Source organism: Ascaphus truei, chromosome 6, assembly GCF_040206685.1.
Source record: "Ascaphus truei isolate aAscTru1 chromosome 6, aAscTru1.hap1, whole genome shotgun sequence".
NCBI classification, from domain to species: Eukaryota; Metazoa; Chordata; class Amphibia; order Anura; family Ascaphidae; genus Ascaphus; species Ascaphus truei.
In genome coordinates this window covers 66,943,625-66,952,949 of record NC_134488.1, presented here as the reverse complement: position 1 = coordinate 66,952,949, position 9,325 = coordinate 66,943,625, and the positions used below count along the sequence as shown (strand labels likewise).

Here is a 9,325-nt window from a genome sequence, read left to right as displayed (position 1 = left end):
GAGTACCAAGATGGCGACTCGCAGAACCGCTACGGCCGGAAAGTTGGTCACATGATGTAGGTGTGTCACACCGGCCTCCCGGAAGTGTGCATTTTAAAGGGCTTTGAACTGCAAGCTGCTGGCGATGGACGAGCGGTATTATACAATAAATGAGGCGCAGGTGGCCGTTAAGGCCAAGTACCCTGCCGTGGTGAAAAAGCACGAGTGTAGGTACCGGGGGGAGGTATGTCAAGTCACCATAACCCCTCCCGTACCGGGGAGCCTGTAACTGAGCACACACATCTATCTGTTTCATGGAGCAAGTTAAAGTTACATTCAATTCCACTCTCTAAATCAGTGTTTCTCAAACCTCTCCGTGACCCACACCAGGTTCTGAGGTAACCACTAACATTCTATTAATATGCAAAGAAAATGTACATTCACCTTGATGCCAGTGAATTAGCTATTCCCAAAACCTGGTGTGGCCCTGTTTGGAAAACACTGCTCTACATACCTCATCTGTTACAGAATCGTCTGTTTATATAACATTGTATATTGTCTTTGTATAATCTAATGTCACTTGCTGTGTTGATGAGGCTCAGTATGTTCATTCATAGGGACAATCCCTGTTTGTCTGTCACTGCTCTCTGGCCCATATTCACCAAAGGGTGCAACACTTTAGCACACCTTAACACATATACAAATTAATGGGATTAAAGACAAACTAATGCATAGCACTTTTTACTGAATATGAGCCTATATTGCAGTATGACTTTAGGCTGCAGGGAATAACCCCTTCACTGCTGCAGTGGTTAAGGAGCAGCATCAGCCCCATACTGTGTAATGCAGGACAATCGTCACTGTCACTGGGTGATCATGACATTGCAGTTCTTCGCTGAAGTCATAGAGTAATATTGACAGTATTTAGTACACGAGGATAACTAAAACCCAATATTCTTTCTTTCAGATCTGGATCACACCGCGGATGTTCAGTATGTGCATTTTCTTTCCTTGTGCTGATCTGACTGGAGTTTTGATTTGTTTTTCTAAAGCAGAGCAGATTGTGATACCGATATGATACCAGCAGTGACTTGAGATCTACACATTCTTGTATGCAGGCTTCTGAGATTCAAAAGACCCATTAACATGAGTCTGAAAGTCTGATTTTCAACATCAATAACGGCTTCAGACAGCTTTTCCTGGGCCCAGGATTAGTTTCCACCGGGGTGCCCCCCCTCACACAAACACACGTCAGTGGCCTTAGGAGACCCGCCCCTTCTTTCACCCTCCCTTCTCACACACCACCACTCCCCCCGTGTCACACACCACCCTGTCTTGTCACACAATCCCTTCAATTTCTCTCCCCCACCCATGTAACGTACTAACACTTACTCACACCTGTGCAGGTTGCATGCGTGGGGCGACACTCTGGAGGAAGCCTTTGAGCAGTGCGCCATGGCGATGTTTGGCTACATGACGGATATTGAGACCGTTGAACCGATCGACACCGTGGAGGTGGAAACAGAAGGTGGGAATTTCTCCTGATATCCGTGTACTGCAGGATAACCTGTTTACATTATAGTGCACTCGTCCCATCATTTAGATTGTAAGCTCCTTGGGGCAGAGTTCTCTATACCTGCAGTATGACGAGGTTGTATGACGGAATGCAAGCTTTGGCCACGACCAAATCGCCACTGGCGCGCCGACGCCATAACTACTGACCAGAGGTCGAGTCGCAGCAGGTCACCTCGCCGTCACCGCCTTCCGCAGATCTTCAGTGCCTCTACCAGTCGGGCACTTCCGCTTCAGCGTGTCCATAGCGCCTCTGCCAGTTGCAGGGCACCTCCGATGCACAGGACACAGCGTTGCCGCCAGCAGCCAGGACACGTTTTAATTCCCCGCGCACTGCACGGCTTCCTGGTGGCCATGCTGTGTCCTGCGCATCAGAGCAGCGGAGGTGTCCTGTGGCTGGGAGAGGCCCAGAGGACATGCTGCGGCGGAGGTGTCCAGTTAGCAGAGCCGTTGAGTACATGCAGAAGGCGGTGACAGTGAGGTGACCCATGGCGACTTGCCCTGTGGTCAGTAGTTATGGCAGCAGAGCGCGTGGCGATTAGTTGGCCGCGATTAAACGTCCTAGACCGGTTTTATGATACCATATGGTCTTTTACACATATTACACTGAACGCTGTTAGCACCTTATAAATAAATGGTGATATCTACAGGGTATGTCCCACATTGGATCAAACTGGACTAATGACAGTGCTGCGTTTTGTATCTGACGCTTGTCACTCTGCTCACTGTTTACTCAGGGGAAGATATGATCTCTCTGCTCTTCCATTTCCTGGATGATTGGCTGTATAAATTCAGTGCTGATCAGTTCTTTGTACCCCGGGTGAGTTCTCTGGCTCACGCCCTGTCGCCCTGTTGGTGTGGGGTAAGATCATGTAGGCGTAACTTTCTGTCTCTCTTTACCAGGAGGTGAAAGTTCTGCACATTGATCGAATGACGTACAAGATGCGCTCTATCGGGTAAGAACAGCCATCTTTCATGAGCCCTGCATCCAAACCCCTCTCACCCCAAAAAGCTGGAGAGTGATACAGGGACGTACCGGGACAAAGTGCAGTTTAAGTCCTTAGTGCAAACGTACAACCCCTCATTTCGGAGTATGTGTCACTCCACTAGTTTTCTCTTATTAAAATACTCCCTGCAGCTTTGGGATCACTCCAGCGCTCTCTCCTGAGCTGCCATGTTTTCTGTATTTGCTATTGTGCTCATTGGAGTTTAGGGCCATAAAGGTGTCTGTGTTTTCACTTTATTACAACAGCGTAATCTTGGGTCTCTTTAACCCCAGAACTCCCAAGAGATCAGTGTGTTTGTTAGGCATAGCCATCCCTTGGAAGCACTGTACTTGCTAACCATCGTCTCCTTGCTTTCCAGGTGGGGGGAGGAATTTAACTTGTCCAAACACCCCCAGGTAAGTTCTGCAGATGCCAAAGAGCTCACCCTCTCCACGCTCCCCCATTACCCCAAACCAACCATTCTTTTTAAATATTGTTAGCAACAAGCCCAGTCATTTCAGCCATTGTGTTTTATTGAAAACATTTCATTTACCACTCGGATAAGATTGTTAAAAATGTTTAGTGTGGGTTTTGTTTTGCACGAAGGCTAAGATTTCAGTTTGAGGTTTCCAGCCCACAAGAAGCAACAAACAGACCGTGCGGTGTTAATGCGGTCACTTGCTCTGTCCACTGATAGAAGCGAGAGAGTATTTGAAAACCCTACATCAATTTGCCTCTTCTTTGGTTTCACTCACAGAGCGATCTCCTGGCGTATTCAGGGGACTGGAGCAGTGCAGAAATTCTAGTACAAATATACAGGCTTTCATTTCCAGGAAGGTGGAAGTCTATAGAGATGCTCAGTATCATTATCCAGTGCAGTAAACTCAGCTTCTGCCAGTGGAATGTGTATAGAGACCCAGTATTTATATACTGCCAGGTGGTCGTATGTAAAGATACTCTGCATCATTAACCTGTGCAGCATGTTCAGTTGCAGGTATTATAGTGTGGAGATGGTCATGAACACTATACATGTACATGCTCTGTGCTGAGTCCTCCCTGTCCTCTCTCTGCAGGGCACAGAGGTGAAGGCGATCACTTACTCGGCCATGCAGATCCATGAGGATCAGAAGCCAGAGGTGTTTGTGATCATCGATATCTGAGCTCAGTGGAGCCGACGTTGGGGAGAGGGGTCCCTGTGACACTCGCGGTGAGACAGGACGTGGCTGATATAGATATATATGGTGTGCAAAGTGCTGCGGGCTACTCTAGAACTGAAGGGACCCATGAATGTGACTCTGGAGCTGGGAGAGGGGGAGATTGGAACACTACTGATTTTAAGCCGCTCAGTGGCAGGTAACATATATGTAACAATACCACGTAATGTTTGCAGACCCCACCTGGGAACTAAAGAGTTTAATTGTCACTGAGAAGAGATGTATTTTTTTAATGCTAAATTAAAATGTATTTGCTACCTGCGTGTGTGGTCAATTCCATAACCAAAGCAGAACTGTGTGGGGCACGAAGCCTGACTCGCTTCTCCTTGTGAAGAGGGGATTGTGTTGCTGAAACACGTTGCATCTGCGCATCACATGTATGATCTGTCGAGCCTGCTATCCGAACACTGCACTGGGCACACGTCATTTAATAACCCAACACGAGTTCTTGTGTACAGAAGGTTATGGTTACATGCACAATTCACACACACAAAGAGATGGCTGGGTTTTTGGAAAGTTCTGGACCTGCTCACATTATCTCTGAACTCTATTATATCACAAGTAATCTACAGTTCTCCAATACTTTATGGTACAATAAAACGTTGTGACGGGGCTTTCCGAAACGTTGCTGGTTTTGGATCCTTGTCCCTGTGAGGATGATGATGCCGCACTATATAACAGTACTGAGTATCTTCATATACCTCCAAAGGCAACTTCTTACAGAAACTAAATCGAAGCAACCCCATTCTAAAAAATTTTTAAAAAAAAGCATCGTCGTGTCAGCAATAATGATTCTGAGTGATGTCTCCTCTCACCCACAGGAGATCAGAGAGGGTTCAGCCATTTTTAGGGGGGGTCTCCATTCTGACCATTAAGTCTTCGTCGACACTGCACCAAGCAGCATATGAGGAGTCTCTCTGGGTGATGTCAGTAACAAAAGAAAATACATAGGACTATTTATAACACTAAGCTTGTTAACTCCTTCACTGCCAGAGGGGACAGCGATAGACAGCGTTGCATGTTTTTATATTGTGCCGCAGGCAGGGAAGGGGTGAATAGCTAGAATCCATGTGTAGTACTAATAAGGATCCAGGCCTGAGCATGGCCACAATAATCCCTTGTTATTTTATACGAGGTTTGACGTCCTCCTCCTCCTCGCTGTCGTCTACCTCGTGGATCACGAGGTCGGACTCCTCGCGATCCATCCCGTTATCCTCTCGCCCGTCGTCTCTGAAATGCCAACCGTGCTCCCTCTCGCTCTCCGGGGGCAGCACCAGGGGCTGGTCGTCCCCGAAGTTGAAAGCGATGCTGTCGAGGCCGGCCTCGGTCAGGCACGGGTGACAAAGCCGGTACCGCCTGCTCCCGTCCTCGATCACTCGCCCCGTCAGCTCCGTCACGGGAAGTTTGCAGCGCCGGCAGATCAGTTTACCCGCTTCGTGAATCTGCAGGAGGAAAAGACAACAGTCGTACCCGATCGGTAGGCAAATTCCCCTCACCTCTGCCTGCAGCTGATAACGTTTTAATAGAACATGCACGTTGATATCCTGGTAATCCCTTGAGTGTCCCATAACGTGGCTCCCACATCATAAGCTCTGGCACACCAGGGGCGCAATGACGTAGTGCTACATCATGGGCTCTTTGTTCGATTTTTAGGGGAGATCACGATCTGACTGGACGAGGAACTGTAGGACAGACACCTAGTTGCAATAGTAACGTGGCGATCCCGAGAAGCAATCACCTGATCGCAGTGTACTGGAGGCAGACTGGGGCTGAAGCCCCTCCAGCACTTGAAGGGTTAAAGAGGACGTGCCTCCTAGGACTGAAGTGAACTAAAGACCGTGGCATAGATTAAATGCTTTTTTAATTTCAATCTTAAAAACATTATTTGAGAGCACAATAACATGTCTCAGAGCGGTCTGCAGCTCTGCTTTTCCCCATTATCTCCAAGCATATAATGCTTCTGCCCCCGCAGCCAGGGATTCTGGGAAATGACATGCACTGGTTAAATGGTGAAAAACAGGGTTGCAGACCCGGCTGAGAAATGTGAATGTGCTCACAGTGATATTTGTATTTCCTGTATGCTGTATGATGGAAGGTTTTTGACACTTTCTTACCCTACATAACTTATATAATGTGTGGTTGAAATTATATAAAAAAAAAAGAAATAAAAAAGTTTTAACATGTCATAGGAAACAAAAGCTGTGGAGGGTTTTTACACTCTTTATATCTTTTGGTGATCAGACTGTTTCAGGCCTCAAAAGCAGAGGTGCATTGTTATCTTTGCTTGGTCACATATGGTCAATTACTGCAGGTCACACGAGATGGTAGCCCTTGCGACTTCTGCTTCCCCTACTGAAATCCCACGCTACCTCCTGCAATCCTTTGGAGTCTGATGCTGGCGATTCTGAAAACAAGCTGGAGTGGTGGAGATGGGATAGTACTTTATGTATATGTAGTGTACGTACGGTCTGGAAGTGGTTGCGAAGATGCTCCAGGCGGGTGAATCTCTTCCCGCACGCCTCGCAGGGGTACGGACGCTCTCCCGTGTGGCACCGCAGGTGGCGCTTCAGATCTGCTTTGCGTTTCACGGTGTGCGTGCAGAACGGACACTTGAACCTCACGGGGCTCAGGTCATCTGGAAAACAGGAATAGCTCTATAGTTGTTCATTCGGAGAGTGCAGACGAGGAATCCCATGCTGCATCGGACGCGTTCAACCTCCCCAGCCATTCTCAATGTGTTTCATGTAAAATAACTTTTTCTCATTAAGGCCGTAATAGAAACATTAGAATTAGATGGCAGATAAGAACCACTTAGCCTGCCCATTCTATCTGCTGTAACACATCAGACCCTATTTGAGTACAGTAATATTCAGTGAGTTTATACATTATAAATATTATTTATATTTATCCTTTTTAATGTGTTCCCATTGTCGTCGTAATTCAATTTCATTTGTCATCTCAAATTAACAACAAAGATCACAACCCTGATTCTAATTTGGCATAATTAAATGACATGCTGTGAAATACATCCATCAGCTGTTACTTTTAACAGCCTTTATTCAAATTACATTTCATTGTTTTTAAGCTTGCTTCCTTTATAGTGATTGCTCTAGCCCTGTGTTTGGGGGTCTCACCTTCGCTCCACCCCGACATAACCCCCAGGATGGTTGGCATGGCCTTGTACAGCTCGTCGGCCTTGGAGACCTGTGGAGCTGCTTCCTGCTCCCCGTGCTCTTCATCCTGTGGCGAGTCCGGCCAACTCCCTGGTGCAGCGTCCTCCTCCTGTGCGGCCTTCATCTCTGTACCCAGCTTGGCCTCCTGCAGCTCATCCTCCTGTGCCATGCACTCTGCCGGCTCATCCTCCTCCTCATCCTGTGGTACGCATTCTACGGAGCCTCCCACCAGGTCGCCCAGCGGGACCGAATTTACAGGCACTGGGGTCAGTGGCTCAGGCATCAGGCGCCTGCGGTGCTTGCGGACGTGCTCTGGTTTGCGTGGGTGCTTGGTGGAGTATGGCCACTGGAGTCGAGAGGCAATGGGCGGGGGGTAGTTATACCCGGCGATGAACCCACCATGCTCTGCTGTCTCATTGCCGTGTGTGGGGCTGCTCTCCGTCTTCCATCCGGCAGCATACAACCCAGAGCCGTTGCTGCTCACGTCCTTGTCCGACAGGCTGAAAAAACCGTCTCTGTCCTTCTCGTTGATGTCCAGCGAGGACTTAATGAACATCTTGCACACGCCGATGACATCGGTCATCTGCAGGTAGCTGGCAGCTGACATCACCTCGATGACGTTCTGCCCCGACAGGGGTAACTTTCCAGAGTACACATAGTCCAGGATAGCGGTGAAGGTGTCTGCGGAGAACACGTCGAAGGTGGCTGTGGTGGGCTGACTCACGTCCCGGCAGCTCTGGGACAGCAGCATCTTGAAGTAGCCGCTGCTGGCGAACAGAACGTTGCGATGCGCCCGGAACAGCTTCCCCTCCACCAAGATGTGACAGTCGCAGAACAGGTCTCGCCGGCGCTGCTCATCCAGCTGCTGCAGGAGGCGCGTGTGGTGGGATGAGAAATCCATCTTGTAGGAGGACACTGAAAGAACAAGAGACAAGGAGGGGGATTCATCTATAGGACTGGACAGGCAGTATAACTCACCTTGTACAAGCAATGAAACAGAGGGAGTAGTGGATGCATGGAATAGTCGGTCTCTAACAGGAAAGGTGCAAATACAGTCATTAAAAAGTGCAATTCCCACCAGCCATGGCTTTAATACTATGAATATCAGTGCAGTGCATTGCAAGCCTATGTTGTGTATATTTTCTGCTTTCCTCAGGGATTCTTCCCTTTCATATCAATTACTGTAGTCAGGTTACAAAGCTAGAGAACTCTCATTGGTCCCAAACACTGTCAATCACTACAGAGGCGGTATATTTACATGAGAAAGCTTCCCATTGGGTGCTCAAAGAGCCGGTAAGGGCCATTTCCTCTCGGAGGCATGTAATTGGATCCCCCTCCTGTCAGTTAGCGGGAGACTGCTGCCGGAGCCCTCTGATTGGCTGAGATCAGTGTCAGTCATCGCCACACCGGGACACCCGGGGGCGTTCGGCCCGCCCGTTACCGGAATAAAAACATAATAACTAAACGGGCTCGGCCAGGACGGCGGTTGTGTCCAGAAGCGGACTAAGCTTCCGTCACAGGCACACCCGGCGGGCGCCGTTAGGGGGCGGGAGGTGACCCGATATGATAGAGCCCAGTCACGGGCCGCCCCCTACGCGCGGGTACCGGTGTTTCCCCCACCCCCCGCCTAGTATTTTAACACCTCCTCCCCCACCCGTCACATTACCGCTACGCCCGCTCCGGGTGTGAGGGACCAGCTCCGGGCACCGGATGCGGCCCCTCCTCGGGTCACCTCTCTGCTCAACCGGGTCACTCGCCGAGGGCCCAGCCTCTCCGCGGGTGTCTGGCCGCCGCTCTCGGGTGGCTCACCCGTTTTTTTTTTCACGGCGCAGCTTCCGCCGCCCGAATGTGAGGACAAAGGGCCGGTCACGTGACGACGCCCGAGGGCTGACACTGTCTTAAAGGGGCCGCGCCCGGGGAGGGGGGAAGGAAGAGGGGTGTGTGTATGTTCATCACCCGAAATCATCTGATCTTTCTTTTTACACCCGAATAGGGCCACACACACACAATATATATATATAGATATATTTTTTTTTTAATTATATAATGTTTAATATATATATATATTTTCTATACAATGTAAATCATTATGACAAATGTATATATCAGAAATAAAAAGGCCTACCTGTATAAATACATATGCAGAGAGCATTTGCTTGCACATATAGTGATTATATACTGTATTGGCCCGAATATAGTGCGACCTCGCACATAATACGACCCCTATAGTGTTTAAGGTGCTGTACATGAAAAATAAAAGGTGTTAGGCTGCGCCTATAATATGAGTACAGTTTTCGGAAGGACATTTTTAGGGGGAAAAAACATAGCACTATATTCAGGCCAATATGGTATATGTGTATATATACACACACATAAAGCAGTGATATGTATTGTACACACC

At 48.6% G+C, this 9,325-nt stretch overlaps 2 protein-coding genes across 2 annotated transcripts; one reads left to right on the top strand and one right to left on the bottom strand.

Annotated features, from left to right (window-relative positions):
• Positions 1–51: 51 nt before the first annotated feature.
• Positions 52–4,008, top strand: ZBTB8OS (zinc finger and BTB domain containing 8 opposite strand). Its single transcript, XM_075604705.1, has 7 exons — positions 52–206; positions 947–971; positions 1,386–1,507; positions 2,289–2,371; positions 2,455–2,507; positions 2,917–2,953; positions 3,611–4,008. Exons 1-7 carry the CDS (start codon positions 125–127, stop codon positions 3,695–3,697), a joined length of 489 nt encoding a protein of 162 aa, XP_075460820.1. The 5' UTR covers positions 52–124; the 3' UTR covers positions 3,698–4,008.
• LOC142497210 (zinc finger and BTB domain-containing protein 8A-like) lies at positions 3,050–8,830 on the bottom strand. Its single transcript, XM_075604698.1, has 4 exons — positions 8,591–8,830; positions 6,886–7,839; positions 6,217–6,386; positions 3,050–5,193 (listed from the first exon to the last, which is right to left on the bottom strand). The coding sequence occupies exons 2-4, from the start codon at positions 7,823–7,825 to the stop codon at positions 4,873–4,875; spliced, it is 1,431 nt and encodes a 476-aa protein (XP_075460813.1). The 5' UTR covers positions 7,826–7,839; positions 8,591–8,830; the 3' UTR covers positions 3,050–4,872.
• Positions 8,831–9,325: the final 495 nt, after the last annotated feature.